The 18,132-nt window shown below is 46.7% G+C and overlaps 2 protein-coding genes and 2 long non-coding RNA genes across 9 annotated transcripts; 3 read left to right on the forward strand and 1 right to left on the reverse strand.

Moving 5' to 3' along the window:
• Positions 1 to 39: 39 nt before the first annotated feature.
• On the forward strand, positions 40 to 1,061 carry LOC100825669 (F-box/FBD/LRR-repeat protein At1g16930). Its single transcript, XM_024456096.1, has 2 exons — positions 40 to 961; positions 1,053 to 1,061. Exons 1-2 carry the CDS (start codon positions 71 to 73, stop codon positions 1,059 to 1,061), a joined length of 900 nt encoding a protein of 299 aa, XP_024311864.1. The 5' UTR covers positions 40 to 70.
• Positions 1,062 to 1,196: 135 nt separating this feature from the next.
• On the reverse strand, positions 1,197 to 4,555 carry LOC112269287. 6 transcript variants are annotated; one of them, XR_002960943.1, is made up of 4 exons: positions 3,525 to 4,555; positions 2,491 to 3,445; positions 2,116 to 2,208; positions 1,197 to 1,511 (listed from the first exon to the last, which is right to left on the reverse strand). It is a non-coding gene; the product is annotated as an uncharacterized LOC112269287 (long non-coding RNA). The 6 variants fall into 6 exon arrangements; XR_002960944.1 differs by lacking the exon at positions 2,116 to 2,208; XR_002960942.1 differs by having other exon boundaries at positions 2,116 to 3,445.
• Positions 3,698 to 7,372, forward strand: LOC112269288. Its single transcript, XR_002960947.1, has 2 exons — positions 3,698 to 3,814; positions 6,872 to 7,372. It is a non-coding gene; the product is annotated as an uncharacterized LOC112269288 (long non-coding RNA).
• A 3,226-nt stretch (positions 7,373 to 10,598) lies between these two features.
• LOC104581457 (F-box/LRR-repeat protein At4g14103) lies at positions 10,599 to 12,058 on the forward strand. The gene is made up of 2 exons (XM_010229028.1): positions 10,599 to 10,897; positions 11,005 to 12,058. The coding sequence occupies exons 1-2, from the start codon at positions 10,599 to 10,601 to the stop codon at positions 12,056 to 12,058; spliced, it is 1,353 nt and encodes a 450-aa protein (XP_010227330.1).
• Positions 12,059 to 18,132: the final 6,074 nt, after the last annotated feature.

The raw sequence follows: 18,132 nt of genomic DNA on the forward strand, positions 1-18,132 counted from the left end.
CCTGCAGCAGCCCAAAATATCCGGCACGAGCCCACGCAGGCATCTCATCTCATCTGTCTCATCGAAGAAGATGAAGCGCAGACACGGAGACCGGCTGAGCGGTCTCCCGGACAAGGTGCTGGAGCGGATCCTCTCCAGCCTCCCGTCGGCCGAGGCCGTGCGCACCAGCGCGCTCTCCAGGCGGTGGCGCGACGTCTACGCCGCCGTCCCCGTCGTCGATCTCGTCGACACCAAGGTAGGCAGGACGCATCTGTCGTATGATGACCTCAAGGTCTGCTTCGACCAGCAGGTGACAGGGGCGATCCTCTGCAAGAGCCCCGGGACGCCGGTCCGCGCCTTCCGTCTCGACGTGTTCAGCCCGCCGGACGCCCTGCTCGACCAGTGGATCGGCACCGTTGTTTCCTCCGGCGCCGAGGAGATCGACGTCAAGCTCAGGTACTGGCACTACTCCAAGCGCAGGCTCTGCCCCTTCGGCCCGTCCAAGGAGGCCTCGGCCGACTTCCAGACATACGACCTCAATAGGTTCACCAAGACGCATCGGTGTATCTTCGGCTGCCGCACCCTTCGCCGCCTGCGGCTGAAGAACTGGACACTCGAGCTGCCGCTGAGCGTGGCCCTCTCGTCGCTGGAGACGCTCTGCCTCGCGAGGATCATGGACCCGGACAAGCAGCTGCAGCAGCTGCTCTCGAACTGCCCGCAGCTCGCTGACCTGACGCTGCAGGAGTGCCCGAGCGTCGGGAAGATCACGGTGGCCAGCGTCCACCTGCGGAGCTTCACCATGATCTGCTGCCACCATGCCACGCGCATCGGGCTGCGCAGCCCGTGCCTGCAGTCCCTGCGCTACAAAGGCGGCCTTCCTCGCAAGTCGCTCTTCAAGGTCGCAAACTACCCAGCAGTCATGGCGCTGGCGATTGAAATCTGCGAAGACATCTCCACAAAGGAACAAACGGATGTCGCTTCGGTCACTAGGCTCATCACCCGGTGCACAAACCTGACATACCTTCACCTTTCATTGCGCCCATCAATGGCTTACTGCAGCAGCTGGCTCACAGATGCGGTAAGTGGATTACCACTTAGGCGGTTTGGTCTCCGGAGCTTGTTGATCAACGACCAGGACATCGAGTCTGTTGTTGCCTTGCTTTGTGACATCCAGAACCTGGAATTCTTATCATTGTTTCCTCTAGGGGCCCCAAAGAAGTGGCAATCCTCGTATTCCGATAGCGAATCAGACACCAAGTCAGAGAACGGCATCATCGGTGAGGGTGATGACCATGATAGGCAGGTGCCTGATAGTTTGTTGGGGATGCACATCAGGTGCTTGGATAATAAGCTGAGAAGAATCAACATTGGAAAGTACAGAGCACTGCCACTTGAGAAGATTCTTGCAAAGTTTCTGCTTTCGAGGGCCGGAGCTTTGGAGGAATTCTCGGTTACCTTAGCCAATGGACTAACCCGACGTAAGCATGCAAGGGAGCTAAGATCCTGGCGAGCAAATCGCCATACAAGAGTAGCTGTACACAAATGGTCGCAAAAGTTGTGAGTCCCAGAGTAGAAGGAAAATTAGTGTTGTTCTTTTTTAACTTTGGGATATGATACATATCATTTTCTTAAATATTTCTCTGTTGAATTACTCTTTTTTAACTTTGGGATATGATACACAGATGAATATAATGAAAAATGCATCTGACAAGGTTATCAACATTTTCTTCCCAGACAACAGTAATTCTACATGAGTTGCAATGGAACTAACACAGTTATCTAGGCATTATCAAGCTGAGTTGGAACAGCAAAGAACTTATAAGGTTGACAACATATGATCTACGACCCATTAAGTTCCATGCACAAAAACCAGAACAACCTAATGATTAAGCTTGAAAAACGACAGTATTGGGATAGGATACCGGCAGATAGAAGCTAGTCAAGCTATTTAATCGTAAGGCATTCAGTTATGAAAACATGATCTGGTGAATATGGCATACACAGTCAATTGACATAATTGAGTTATTGGCATCAAGATACACCAGAAATGAAATGCTGTAACCAAACTACCTGTGACATGTTACTTAATTGAACAACATAAAGGAAGGTGTTTTTTTCGGCTACTCTAATCCCTACCTCCAATCTCTACACTGCTCTGGTTTTCAGTATTTTGTATATGTGTAGTCTCCTTGTTGGAGTCTCCAACCATCTTTGGCAATAAATAACTCACTGCAACAGTTTTGCAAAAAAAGGAAGGCGTGAACACTATGGTGTTAGTTATCATGGACTAATTTTAGTTCCCGCCCAGTAATTATTTCAGTTTTTTTTCTATTTTTGATATTCTTCAAAGATTTCACGGTACACTGTGTTACTGAGCTGTTATCGAGTGATTGCCATAACTTCAAATTATTTTAAGGTTTTGGATTCAATATTCCTAAAACATACGCGCGCATATTTGGTTTGAAATTTCGTCCAGTAACTGTCCGATATTTTTTTGGTAGCCGCGGATACCTTCCCTCCTTGGTAAAGAATGTCCAGTCAATAACCAAAACCATGGTGAACACTCAGTCCTATATGAAGACTGAAATTGGTTTTAGACATAGAAATGAATGTTCGAAACAGAACAAATAGAGAGCTATCTCAGCAATGACAGATAGAGTACCACAAGTCAAAGCTGCTCAGATATGCAGAACTGAATGGTACCGAAGGTACATCTTGAAGTAAACAGAAACCATCATTCTGCAAACCAAAAGGAACCAGTGTCAGAAGGCATAAGGTAGTTGTAGGACAATGAAGCATTTACACTTCAAATAAAAAATCATGCATCCTTGAAGGCAAATGAAATAGATTAAAATCATTAATACATGACAGTAAGGCCACTGAGGAAGGAAAACTTAGTGCTATGTCAACCGTCAAACTATCCATCCAGTAAGTGGAAGTCTAGAGACATCTAATTTATTTAGCAATACTGACACGTTTAGCATCATACCCAGATCTGTATCGACCAGTTTGAGCTCTTTTGCCCAGCCACATTAACACGGTGTGATCTATTTTGAATGATTTTTTTAAAATAAAGCAGACCTCTGTGAGAACACGATTAAGAGAACCGTCAAACCTTCCAATGGCCCATGTAGCCTTTAGGATTCTCACTTGGAAGAAAAAACAGCATGTCATGGGGACTAAGCATTCATAAGACTATAAGAGTGCTCTAAGATACTTACATTCTCGACATTTCAGGATTGAAAACCTTGCAGGTAGAGATGGCAAAGTACAGACAAAAGTCCCTTGCCTTGAGCAATCAAGCTAGCTCAACAAATATGTCAAATGTATGCCAAACTGCCAACTTACAAAATGATCATCCATGCTAAGATCCAGCTGCCATGCCCCGTTGGTGTTATTGGCAGTTGCCGGTTCAGGGGGGGAACTGATATAAAAACCGGCAACGCTGTATCAATCTCATGGCTTTCTGCAAGCAATTTAATATCGGAAAATATGAGAAAGGGGAGGACGAGGCGTTGAACCATTTCGTCGAACATGTATCAGACCTCATATCCACAACATTTGTTGTCGGCGAGCGCACACGGCTGTGGAGCAACAAAGAACCACCACACGTCGCCAGCCCAGGAACCGACAGAGCAGCGCGTGGTCGCCGGGTCTCCGAAGGGCGGCGCAGGCGCGTTGCCGGCGGTGGCGATAGGAGCGCGGACTGCGGAGGTATGGAGGTTGGGGACGGAGGTCCTCACGGCAGCGCGCGGCGGAGCCGGCTCAGTCAGAGGAGCACGTGGCCTGAGTAGATGGCCGATGGGACGGCGGGAGAGCAAGCGCCAAGCGACAGGTGAGTTAGCTTCGCCATGGCTTTATCTGCAAGTCAGCACAGGGAGCAGCGTTGCAGGAGCGTGCGTTGCAACGGACTTCACAAATTATTTCTGTTCACAACAATTGATAATTATACTCTTAACTGGCTCCTCTTTCATCACTACAGTAGTACTGTAGGATACACCCGATAAAAAAAAGTACCGTAGTATCAAATACATGATGACATTCTTTCTAAACATGTGTTTTAGGAATTCTGCGATGTCAATCAAAAGGGCTTTAATGTAGTTAAATCAAAAGAAACACGCTGTTTAATGGCTATTGTGGTAGGAAAGAAAAGTGTTAACAGAATATCAAGTAAGATGGCCTGAAAACTTGGGAACCCAACTCTTAGATTACCAAAAATAGTAAGTTGCCTGTGCGTTGATACGGAACACAAAACCTACTCGTCACAGATAGAGAACACTGTAACTAAACTTAGATATGCACATACATCAAATCATCTAAATTAAAATGTCAAACTCCATCTGCAGTGTTCTAATGAAACAAAAGTACCAGGAAGCAGGAACATTACCACAGATGGTTTCCAGATATTCAGAGAACAAATGATGAACTACAGACGCATCATCTCTAAATAGCAACAAAGTGAACATTATCAGGAAGCAAGAACATTACATCAGATGGTTTCCAAATATCGTGGAGGCAAAGGAGCAAACTAAGAAAGTACATACACCTTGACCTTTTGCTTCTGAAAGTACCGAGACAAAGCTTCTTGCTTTCGATTTTGAACTGAGTGAGGTGAAAAGAGATCTTGCCAGTACAGATACTCCAGAATGCTTGCTTCTGAGTTTGCCTAGATTTTAGGAGAGAGAGAGAGACTGAATTCGGCAAAGCTGGCATCTATATCGGATGCAGCCACCTGGCATTTGTCTCCAACCCTTAAATTCCAAGGTAAAAAAGGAATTGAAGTACAAGCCTGTTTCTTTTCCGATACGGTAAATTGGAGATTCAAAACCGAGTGATATGTTTTCTTTTAAACACTACATACTATTGAATGGTATTCACATAGATTTGGACAAAAATATCACAAATGTGCATGTCTGATATGATATTTTCCCCTAATTTATACACACAACAGGTACGTGACAAGTTCATCATCACACTAATTGTTTGCACAGAATGTAAGAATAGGGAAATTCTTTTGTGCAACAGTAAGACGTGAACAGAAATTACTTGATAAAACAACACAATCTGTCAGAACAAAACAGTTAGAAACTGAGAACACAATCAGGATATTTGAAGAAGAAGTTGAGCTTACCTCTTCTTGATTCTGAACAAAAAAAAATACATACCTCCAGCAGGATCCAGAGAAGTATGGCTGGAATTAGGATGGCTTAAACGTACAAGTAGGCATACTTACATTCAGTGCTTCCAAATAAGTAAACTTTCTTCCATAAAGCTTCCTCTCTTCTTCTAAAGCTTTCCATGTACTATGATGCAAGAAAACTTAATATTAAAAAGAGGACTATGAAGCATATATGCCCAATTTTGAACTCCTTGATCTTATCAATATTTTTCCCATTGCAATTGACATAGCTAGAAACAGATATATATTAAAACTCCTTCGTAGTGAAGCACTTAATGAAGTCAGTTAAAAAAGCCAAATCATTACACACCTACTAAAAATTGCCACCGCAGTAAACAAATGAAATATAGAGAGTTGCAGTAAAAAAAACTGCTGACTATTGACCAAACAAAATATATGTCTCAATAGCACGTGATCCAGGAGATAAGCATTTTGTAGTGAAATTAATTAATCCTATACTCCAACCAAATCATGAATCAGCAAGATAGAGTAGTAGACTTCCAAAGACTTTAACCACCTGCTCCTTCTTCTTTGAGAAGCACGTTGACATCAAAACCTAACAGCTTGCTCCTTCTTTGAGAAGCACCTTGATATCAAAGCCTGCAACTAGAGAAAGAACTAATTGAGAAGATAAAGTACTAATCAGTGTTGTACTGCAAAAGCCGACACATCAATCATTCTCTCCTCGAAACAATGATGCTCTGGTTCTTTTGCACTGAACTTAGGTGAACAAAAAGATGAGTGAAATCCTAACAGAAAGCATAAGGCACAAACCTAATAAAGTTGTACACAATCACTCTACAGTTCTACTAAAATTGTGAAAGCACATATTTGAGAACTCGAGCCCCCGATCAGAGAAGGCAAGGCGCAACACTTACCCAGTGTCGGGCTGCTGACGTGGGGCATGGATGAGGAGGAACGCCGCCACGACCAGCGTCAGCAGGAGATCGCGGCGATGCCCCCGCGGCCGGGAAGGGGGGGAGAAGCTCGTTGGCTCGATCCAAATCGGCGCGAGGGGGAGAGGGCGAGGCGGGTCGTGCCCCGGCGGCGGGCGGTGACGGTGAGGAAGGAGAGGCGCGCGGGTGGAACGAATGGCGGTGGAGGTTTGGAAGTCAGGTTTGGAAGGTGGAGGTAATTCGGGATCAAGAGATTATGGCGGCATGTAATTGACGTTTTAATTTAAGGAGCCCACGAAGGGAATCGGTAGGAGGGAAGCCCGCGATCATTTTTTACTGGGTAAGCCCACGAAGGCTATCGCTTGTGCAGGACTCGTTCGTGCGAGGGAGGGGGATGACGGACCAACGTACGTACGTACCAAACTGCAAATTAAATAGTAGTAAAGAAACACTTTTAGTACAGTACATTTTTGCACTCCCGTGTCCCTGGCCTGAGCAATGGCCAATGGGGGGCAACGCTCTCGCACTCCCGCCGTCCCGTCGGCCATCTACTCAGGCCGTGGCGACGCCCTTGCTCCTCTCCTCCACAGTGAGCATCTCCCTCCCTCCGTGATGAGGACATCCCTAGTTCTTTATCATCAACTCCAATTGATGATGTTGCTGCACAAGACAAGCCCAATGAAGTTAGACTTGGGCCAATAACAAGAGCACGTGCGAAGCTACTTGAACAATAGGTGAACTCACTCTTAATTGAATCTGATGTTTTAACTGATGAGAGCTTTACACTATTTAAGTCTATGCATTTATGTATGATCAGATTTGAAGATGTTTCAAGCCTTGCACGTGGAGGAGGAGAGTTGCAGCAAGATCCAGTCCCGTTGATTTCCAATATCAAGAAGAGCGCGAGGAAGGAGAGGGAGGCCGGCGCACCACATGAAGAGAAGGAAATCAACCAGCAATAGAAGTTGTCGTGGCTGATGCTAGAATAAGTCCTACGACACGTCAAACATGTCTAAGGCATCAGCGCACGTCGAGGAGCATGTGACACACATAGGGTTGCCTACGACATGGTTTCTTTGCCTAAGTGTGAGTTGGGCCTGCGTGCTCATAATTTGGGCTGAACCCAATGTTTTGGGTCAGTTTGTATCAAGTTTGGGTTGAACCAAGTTCGAGTCCGAGTCCAATTAGGTTACTAGACGTCCACCCTCCTATATAAGTTGAGGGGCGCCCACGATTAGGGTTAGACCACGTTTAGATTATTCAGAACCTTTCGTTGAACTACTACAAGCATTCATCTGAAATTATTCCTCTTTGATTCGATCAGGAATTTATCTTCACCACTTTGTTGCGATCTGGTGTTTTGCTACTGAAGATTTGAGTGTTATCTATTGTTCCATTGGGAATTGGTAGATTGCAGAACCGCTTCATGGTCGGCGGCTATGTGCGCAAGCGTGCGCTGTTGCGAATATCAAATAGGGTTGAAAATTGTTGCATTGGCAGCAAGGGATCAGCGATTGGCAGCAAGGGATCAGCGAGAGATTCGTCAGCGTCTGGCGAGTTATCATCCATCCACGACGAGGTCAACCAGAAGATCGGGCCACCTCTTGTCACTCCGGACTCCGCGCTCCCACCCACCCCCTGCCGCCTTCCTTCCGCGGCAACGCGCCCACGCCATGCGTCCACCGCCCGCCGCCCGCGACATGCCTCCGCTCGTCGAAGACCCTGCAAGGCGCTGCTCTACCGGTTTCCGGGCCGGCCACGCGCAGCTCCACCGGTTCCTGTGCCGGCGACGCTAGGTTCTCTTCTCTCTGCGGCGCCGGCTGTGTTTGGGGGCTCGTCAACAACAACAAAAACAAGTTTCTGAAGGCGAGGTCTGGTTGTGTTCGACGAAATGGTTCAATGCCAGTTTCCCCCCTTTCTCCTATTTTCCGATATTGCATTGCTTCCCTTGGCAAGTTGGCGCGTATTCACGCCATTATTATGATCACCTAGTCGCCTAGTTCCCTTGGCATGTTGGTTCGTTGTGTCAGCCTTGTTTTCTAAGTGATAATGCTACAGACTGCAGGCCGCGTTGGAGGGTTTGTTGCTTCTCTTACAAGTGTTCTCACGTAACTCTGCATTACGAGTAGAAAATATAAAAAATAGTCCGCATTGTGGTCAGGTTGGCGGGACAAGTAATGCAAACTGGTCAGTTCAGTTCTTCACCTGATGCTAAAGAAAGAATTAGTAAATGTCTTTACGCTGTATTTTTGACCACTTGCTTGACTGATAGTTCCTATATCATTAAACTGCCAGTATTTTTTAAGATTATTCATCTTGAGATTGCTCTGGTTTTTATGTGTGGAACTTGGTGAGCTTTAGATACACTGCTATCCTGAATAAAAAAAAGTGGTTTGCTGTTCCAACCCAGTTTAATAATCCATAGATAGTTTTTTCAATTCCATTGCAACTCATGTATAATTATTATTGTCTAGGAAATAAAATGTCAATGACCTTGTCAGATGCCTTTTCAATTATATCATCAATAATGTGTTATTCGCTTTGTTTTATCATAGAGTGTATGCCTTCTGCAACTTAGGAGCATGCCTATGCTTATCACGTCTTATGCGTCCAGCTACAGCGCCAGCTAATTGGGTTCCCATGGCACTTGAAACAAAGTAAATTTCACAGAGAAAAATTCAGGCAAATGATATCTATTATATCCTGGCGTTACTGAAAGAAATAACACTTTTTTTTCCTGCTAGGTAAATGCAGTCACAACTTTACTTTCAATGTACAGCTACTATGGTATGGTGATTTGATCGCCAGGATCTTAGCTCCCTTGCATGCCTACATGGGCATAGTCCAGCCGTCAAGGCAACCGAGAACTCCTCCAAAGCTGCAGCCCTCGAAAGCAGAAATTTTGCAAGTATCTTCTCGAGTTGAAGTCCCCTGTAGTTTGCACTGCTAATTTTTCTCAGCTTATGATCCAAGCACCTGATGTTCCGCTCCCCCAAATTAGTCACCAGGCTACTATAGTCGACATCTGTGTCGGCGACTGGTTCAGCATGGGAGAAATACGGGTAAGACCTCACCTCGGGAGGCCCCAGAGCAAACAGCGACAACACTTCCAGGTTCTCGGTGAGAGAAAGCAAGTCGGCGACCGACCGGACGTCATCGTCCTTAAGCAAGTAGCCCTGGAAACCCAGGCCCAGCAGCCTAAGTGGTAGGCCCCTTATCACATCTCTGAACAAGCTGCTGTGGGAAGCCATTGATGGGCGCAAGGAAAGGTAAAGGTGCATCAGGTTTGTGCACTGGGCGATGAGCGTACTGACCGGAGCAACATCCGTTTGTTGTTTCCCGGAGAGGTCTTCACATATTTCAATCCTCAGCACGACGACTCCTGCGAAGTTTGCAACCTTGAAGAGCGGCTTGCGAGGAAGGCCGCCTTTGTAGTGCAGCGACCGCAGGCACGGGCTGGACAGCCTGATGCGCGTGGCATGGTGGCAGCAGATCATGGCAAAGCTTCGCAGGTGGACGCTGGTAACGGCGATTTTCCTGATGCTCGGGCACTCCTGCAGCGTGAGGTCAGCAAGCCTGGGGCAGCTCAGAAGCAGCTGCATGCCTGGGTCCATGATCCTCGCGAGGTATAGCGCCTCCAACGACGACATGGCCATGCACAGTGGCAGATCGAGCGTCCCGTTTGTCAGGCGCAGGCAGCGGAGCGTGGTGCAACCGAAGAGCTGGCGCTGCGCCTTGGTGTACCTCTTCCTGTCGTACTCGTCGAAGTCTGCCGAGGCATTCTCGGACGAGTCAAAGGGGCAGAGTCTGCGTCTGGAGGAGTACAAGTATCTCAGCGCGACGTCGATCTCCTCTGCGCCGGAGGACAAGGCGGTGACCATCCACTGGTCGAGCAGGCCTCTTAATTGGCGGCCAGCACGCGTTGAGACGGAAGGCGCGGATCGGCGTCCCCGGGCTCTTGCAGAGGATGGCGCCCGTCACCCGCTGGTCGAAGCAGACAGGGATTTCGCTGGTCGTCCTATCCCGACCGCTGCAATCTTGGCCGCCGATGTCGACGACGGGGACGGCAGCGTAGACGTCGCGCCATCGGCGTGATAGGGCGCTGGTGCGCACCGCCTCGTCGGAGCCGAGCTGGGACAGGATGAGCTCGAGCGTCTCGTCGGGGAGAGCGTTCAGCCGGTCTGCTGCATCTCCATCTTCGTTGATCGATGAGATGCCCTTCTGAGTTCTGACCCTTTTGCCCGTTTTTCTCAGCTACCCACGGCTGAAGAGGAATTCGAGTCGGTTCGCCAGTATGGAAATATGCACTGCACCGCCTCACCAGTCACCACCGCCTCCTGTAAAATGGAAATATAACCGTATTTTCAGATCAGGAAGTCCTTCAATCCCCAGATTAGCCAGGGTACTTGATTCATTCAGTACATACTACTAGCTTCGTTTGTTCGCCGGTCGCCGGACGCCGGAATATCTATACTAGCGTTTCTTTGACACAAATTCGAGTACATATGTCTTTGATTAGCTTGGTTCAGGAGCCAGCAAGCGATATGGATTCGTCGCCGGAGAAGGAATCGACGAGCCGCGGATCAGATCGCATCAGCGGCCTCACCGACGACGTGCTGGGCCAAATCCTCTCCTTCCTCCGCAACAAGAAGGCTGCTGGCACCGCCGCGCTGGCCCGCCGGTGGCGCTACATCTTCGGCAGTGTCCACGACGTCTGGTTCGGAGAGGGACCGGGCGACAGGGCCAACGACTGGTACACCTACTACGTCCAGGCCCATGAGAGGAAGAGCTGCAGCGACAAGCTCCTCGACGATATCAACGCTGCGCTGCTCTGCCGCCGCCGGTGCTCTGGCCGCCTCTGCGCAGCCTAAGCTTCACCTTCGACAACTACCACTGGTTCGACAAGGTCCCCGTCGACCAGTGGCTAGCCCATGCCTTGTCGCGGCGTAGGCTTCATGGCAGCAACCTCCCGGAGCTCCACCTCTACCTGTGCTTCCGCATCGGCCTGTACTGCAACCCCCGCCTCATCGACAGCAAAAAGGCAGCAGACAGCGGCTCCGATGACGACGATATGGAGTGGGAGAAAGCTAGGTGGGACAATGTCCTCCCACAAAGGCTCTTCTCCTGCACCGCCCTACGGACGCTGTGCGTCACCCACTGCCGGCTCAAGCTACCGGCAATCGTCGACATGCCGTTCCTCGAGACGCCGGCCATCCCGGATTCCGGCAGAAGTATCCAGCGGCTAATCTCCAGCTGCCCCCGCCTTGCCTACCTGACACTGGAATCCCTCGGCAAGCTGAGAAGGATCACCGTTCGCGACAAACGCCTCCGCCGGTTCGCCCTCCACTGCTGCCAAAACATCAAGTCCATCGACATCGACGCGTCGGAGCTGAGCTACAGGGGCACGGTGCCCTTGGAGTCCCTCCTACCTCAGCATGGCGCACAGTCGTTAATCCCTTCATGGACAATCGATCTTTGCGTCTTCCCCTCCGAGGCGGCGGGGTTCGCCAGGTTCGCAAGGTTTCTCGGGAAGATCTCGCATGCGAAGCACCTGCATCTGCATCCTTGTTGCTTAGACAGCAGGTTCTTTGTGGCAGGGGCGTTCCCGCTGTTCTCCAGCCTGACATACCTCACGCTTTGCATCCCAAGCTCTGGAACGACTGTCGGCACGGTGCGCGTGATCTTGGAGCAGACCCCAAACCTGGAGGTTCTTTCGCTGCTGATGCTGGGCGGCGATGTGGTTCCTGAGGAGACCATAGTTGACCCGGACAAGTGGAGCTTCTCGATCCCGTGCTTGCGCCGTCGGCTGAGGGAGATCAGCATGGAATATTACAAGGGCAGCAAGCCGCAGAAGATGCTGGCCGGGCTCTTGCTTCGTCACGCGCTGGTTCTTGAAAGGCTGCACGTCGTGTTCTTCGAGTGTTTGGATTTTAAATGGAGATCTAGACTAGAGATCCAGATGGGAGGATGGGCACTGGCCGAATCAGAAAAGACTTTCATCTAATTAGTTTCTTTTCTTAAATCTTTGATGGTGGTGCTGCAAAGAAACTTCTCCTTTACATGACGATGGCTATGAAATTTTTACATCATATTGTAATGTAAACTGGAGTAGATTTCGACACAGAGAAAACACTTTTACCAGCTCCGATCGATAACCATCGGGCCTGATAAAAAAGCTGAATAATCCTACCACCTGTCCGACCTTTGCAACTTCACTGTTTTAAATAGCTTGTTCATCCTTTAAAAAAAATAGCTTGTTCAAATTTGTACTGCAGTGGATAGTTGACTTTGTGTGCAACAAAAACTTCAAATCCAATTTCTGCGGCACAGGTTTGATTAAATGGGGCAGGGTGTTAGAATGACACAAGTTTTTTTCTCGTCATTTTACCCTTCTGAGTTCCGATGCTACTGCCGACTTATCCCAGCAGTACGTGAATCCTTTTCAGCTAGATTTCTTGGAGGCAATGCTGTTCTTGCAACACCGAATGTGGCATTCTAATTTCGCTATAGTATAGCATGAATAACTGGAAACCATGAACAAGGAAGTGCCTTGTTGTACGCTTTTCTCGGAAGTAACTAAATTTACATGGAAAAATTTCCGGGGAAAAAGGAGAAGATCATCAAACTAATCTAGATTCCAGGCAAAGATCATTCTGAACTGGCCGCTGCCCAGGGCTATATTTAGGAATTCGAGGCCCTGGAACGAAATTCAGAATGGGGCCTTTTTTATTTTGAAGCGTTGTTTCCAATATTTGTTTCGTCTTATGCTTCTCATAACGAGAATCATACCTCTTATTTTTCAAAGACGGCATTTGAAGAAATAGACAAAAATGCCTTCCTAATTTCCTGTTTTCGTGCCTTCCTGGATTGGTTGCTTGCTGTGATGTGGATTGAGAATTTCTCGATTAGCCGATTACAGTGGATGAAGGTAAGGCGATTGGGCAGAACAACGAGATGAAGGCGGATGGAATCACGGAGAAATATGTTAATACCACCAATCGAAGACCTGCCCCTGTGTTCACAACCAATTTTGGCTTACAAATAAAACTCCACTAGCAGTTCCGGATGATCAGCCAGAAGTTCCGCATATTCCTGGAAGAGTAACAGAGAGCAACCAGAGGTTCGGACAGAAGTTCCGGTGCTGGGAACCGAAGTTAAAAACAGAGAAAAATAGGCATTAAGATCTACTCGGATGGAAACCTCTTAAACATAAAATTTCTTCGTTTTTGTGAGACGAACAACTTTGTTTTTGGAGTCGCCGCGATCCGAGGTCGTTTACTACTTCAAAACTGGAACGGAAGGTGCAGCCAGATTTTGGAAAGTTCGGGTCCAACCGTCCGAATTAGACTCAAATTAGGGTTTTGGACATGGATCCAAGTCCCTTCTTGCACGGGAAGTCCAGCCGCCCTTTATATACATGAGGGGTGCCGGCCGATTGAAACAACACCAATCGAACAAACACATGTACAACTTTATCTTTTTCATCTCTCTCCCATGTATCTTTCTTCTCATTCTTCGTCGTTCTTCGAGTTGGAGGGCAGCGAATCAACGAGGCCCTAGGGGCGGTTAGGCCGACCTAGGGCAGCCCATAGCCGCCGCACCGCCCTGACGGGATCCCTCCCGGGCGAGTGGGGTTTCGGGTCAGCAAAAGCGTCCGCCGGACTGTCTTGTGTATCGCGCTTCTGGCGAGCCTCCCTCGGCACGTGTTGCCGCGCATCGTGCTCGGCGCCAAGGGTACACGGTGACGTGTTCGTGTGCGAACACACTTTTTGGCGACTCCGCTGGGGACGAAGCTTTGAACGATCTCCAGCCCTTTCTTGCTACGAGGAGAGCGTCATCAAGAGGTTGCAATCTACAACGGTAACATGAACTTTCAATCTCCATATGTAGATGCAAATTACTCTTATGTTGGTGTTGCTAGATCCTTCGATATGAGTATTGTATCGGCTAGCCATAGTTTTAACTATTTGCAAGAGCCGATGCAAAATAATCTCCGTGCTTCAACTTATCCTAGCAAATTGCAACATGTAAATTTGAATTCTCATGCATCGGCAACCCCAGAAATTCATATGCCGATGAATACCATGATGAGTTCAATTAATCAATATGAAACACCGAATGTTAGAAATTTTTATAACATGCAAGGGAGTGCTTCATCATTTTATTCATCGGCAAGTGACTCACAACATGTGGGTGCACCTCCAGTTATGCCGATGGATGTGGGAATCGGTCATGCTACTACTAGCTATTTGGCCGGTTACTCTCAACCTTCATATGATACACCTAATGTTACAGATTTCTCGGCACCCTATGCAACTAGCGATATTCATTATTCGGCTCCACACCATCACAATGGTTATAGCCGAATAAGTGGAACTTCAATAGGAGCTAATGTGCCTTCATCTAGTATTGTAGCGTATGGTACGTCCCCTTCACAATTACAAAGTTTCGGCAACAGATCATTGCCGAAGGATACAAAAAGCATTGTGAGGCAATCTTATGCAGGGCTGGATGAATTGAAGGAAAGACTTTTATCAAGTTTCCATGAGTTTGAAGCTCTTCATCGGCAACTAATAGAAAGGCCACATGATCCTGCTACAATACAAGCTTATGAGGCTTACAAGAAAAGGAGTGAGGAGCGTAACACGTTCAAAGTCAGGGTTTTCCCTCCACAATTTTAAAGTTTCGGCAACACTTCATTGCCGAAAGAAGCTAAAAGCATCGGGGGGCAATCACGTCCAGAAGAGGCAAACATCCTTATGAAGAGCATGGTGAATGTAGTGAAACAACCATGTTTGATTTTTCTGGATGTAAGGGAGCGTACGTGCTGCCCTATGAGTTCTGTGCCAAAGAAATTGATGATCATCAAAAAGAACAAAATATAGCCGAAAAATGTTCGGTTAACATAGATTATCAAATTGAAGAGGCACGAGATCCGGTAAAGGAAGAAGGCAAGGCGTTGGAGAATCATCCGAAAGCGGAGCGAGCTATTGTTCATGCCATGCTACCATCATGCTCTCCCAACGTCTTCAAAAAGGTATATCTAACGAATAATTTACTTGTTTTCCGATTTGGTCATAACTTAATTGTTAATGCATCTATTAGCAAAAATTTCATAGGCTTTAAAAGACCAATCGAGAGAAGTACTTTATTTGCTAGAAATATAATTGTTACAGAACATATCGGTCAACATATTGTTCCTTTTAGAGAGACCGATAGTAACAAATTATCACATCCAAAGTTTTTCCTATTGCTTTATTTAAATTTTATATCTACATGGGTAGCTTTGCTTGTTGAAACTTGGCTTACATTTGGTCTCAAGTGAGACATGTGTGTTATAACTATTTTAGTTTCAGAAACTTAAAGCCAATGTTGAAGTCTTTTTAGAAAACCGATGCTATTGTAATTGTTTATTCAAAGCCATCGAAAAAAAGTGCAGAAAGCAACACATGGCCGGATGGGATGATGTCAAATCTGAACCATTCGGTTGCATAGTTCGAAAGCCGTTATCACAAAAATATCAGCTAGAGAATAAAAAGTGTACCTTCAATTTGAACATGTGTGATCATATCTTTCGTGTATTGCAGAACAATAATTATATTAGAATTCTTGATCACCATGTCGAGCCATCAGTACAAGGATAGATGTATTGCAAGTTGCATGATTCGTTCGAGCATATTACTAAGAATTGCAGCATGTTTCATAAAATAGTACAATCGGCCATTGAGAAAGGACGATTGAAGTTTGTTGAAACACAAATAGTTGACCAATCAATTCAGATTGGTCTTGATGGCCCAAAGCTATTGCATCGGCTACTTCAAGCCGATTCACCTAAAGTTTTGCAGGTACACACTGAGGATGGGTTCCATACTACAAGTGAAGGAATTGTTCAAGAGCATGTTAAAGGCATTCTTCAAGGCGAACATTCCATTGAAGCAACACCGAAGACATCAAGCACTTGGGGGCAACAAGAAAATTCATAGATCGATGCATGCAAAACCAAGAAGGACAAAGGCCGCAATAAGCACAAGGGGAAGATATCCAAAGTCACTTTCACACAGTTGTTGGAAAAATATAAGAAGGAGAGTGAAGAGAAAAGTGCTAATCGGCCAAGTAGTGTAAAAGCATCAAGATCACCCCAAAGGCAAAAGTCTAAAGACAGGAATTGGCGAAGGGAGAAATTCAATCTATCAAATTCATATCCTCCTTTTGGACCACCAATTCCAATGTCATGGATACCTCCCAATGTTGATTTTTGTTCATATCCATCATGGGACAAGTATGATTCAAGGGCACATTATCCATCTTATTCCAGATCATCTCACCCAAGTTATGCAACTCCAAGAAGACCGTTTCAATCGAAACGAATCGGTTCGGAGCTCAAAGGAGAAGAAAGAGGTGACCAAGCAAATTTATCGCATCAAAAAGGATGGTCATGAGTGTGTTGTTTCAGATTTGATCTCAAATAATAAAGAGCCGGTCACGTGGACCTTGGCTACTAAAGGCGAGGAGATGAAAGATCAAACTGCCAAATCTGAAATAACAAAGAAGGCGCCCAAGATCAAGAAAGAGTTGCCGCTATGCCAAGCAAAATCACAGCCGGGATGCCCACTCGGTTTATCAATGGCAAGAAAGAAAATTGCAAAGGCTTAGTGCAGAAGAGCTGAAAAAGAAGAACATGACATGGGTCCCTAAGGATAAACATAAGGACAATAGTGATGTGCAAGCTGTTGTTGCAAGGAGAGCAACAAAAGTGAAGAAAGGAAACAATAAATCTAACAAGCAATTTAGCCGAAGGTTTGTGTCACTTCGTCAAGATCTTCGGTTAGCACACCCTCCATATTCTTCAAACATACCATTGATGCCTTTGCCATGTAGTTCATCCGCAGGTATGATCGGTAACCCTTCATGGATTTATTGGGAATCATGGATGCATCATAATTCTTTATATCACGAAAGGGTATCGCCGAATTTATATTCATTTGATTAGTTGCAAATTTTGTTGCTAATCCAAAAGGCTGAAATATTTGAGGTTCATGACCAGGTTGGTTGATTATTTCGGCTATACAAACTTTGTTGGATGAAATATTCATGTTTCTTTGAGCAAAGATATATGGCCGATATATATTTATTGCCCTTAGCATATATGGCCGATGGAGTGTGACATCGTATTTAGATAAAAGTGGTGCAAGTTATTTTTCGGCACACAAGTTTGCCGAAAAACAGGGGGGCATGTGTTCACAACCAATTTTGGCTTATAAATAAAACTCCACCGGAAGTTCCGGATGATCAGCCGGAAGTTCCGCATATTCCTGGAAGAGTAACAGAGAGCAACCGGAGGTTCGGCCGAAAGTTCCGATGCTGGAAACCGAAGTTAAAAATAGAGAAAAATAGGCATTAAGATCTATTCGGATGGAAACCTCATAAACATAAAAGTTCTTCGTTTTTGTGAGACGAACAACTTTGCTTTTGGAGTCGCCGCGATCCGAGGTCGTTTACTACCTCAAAACTGGAACGAAAGGTGCAGCCAGATTTTGGACCGAACAGTTTTGGAAAGTTCGGGTCCAACCGTCCGAATTAGACTCAAATTAGAGTTTTGGACGTGGATCCAAGTCCGTTTCTCAAACACATCTACAACTTTATCTTTTTCATCTCTCTCCCATGTATCTTTCTTCTCGTTCTTCGTCGTTCTTCGAGTTGGAGGGCAGCGAATCCACAAGACCCTAGGGGCGGTCAGGCCGACCTAGGGCAGACCATAGCAGCCGCACTGCCCTTACGGGATCCCTCCCGAGCGAGTGGGGTTTCGGGTCAGCAAAAACGCCCGCCGGACTGTCTTGCATATTGCGCTTCCGGCGAGCCTCCCTCGGCGCGTGTTGCCGCGCATCACGTTCGGCGCCGAGGGTACATAGTGACGTATTCGTGTGCGAACACCCTGCCCCTACAGCCCTTCCACGGAGTTGTAATCGATGGAGTCTGAAGAATTGGAGATCGTCATGTATATGAATCAATCGGAAATTGACGGAATCAAGAGGCCCGTTGCGGCTGAAAGTGAATCAATCTGATGTCATTTGACTTCTT

This window comes from Brachypodium distachyon, chromosome 5 (genome assembly GCF_000005505.3).
Source record: "Brachypodium distachyon strain Bd21 chromosome 5, Brachypodium_distachyon_v3.0, whole genome shotgun sequence".
Lineage (NCBI taxonomy): Eukaryota > Viridiplantae > Streptophyta > Magnoliopsida > Poales > Poaceae > Brachypodium > Brachypodium distachyon.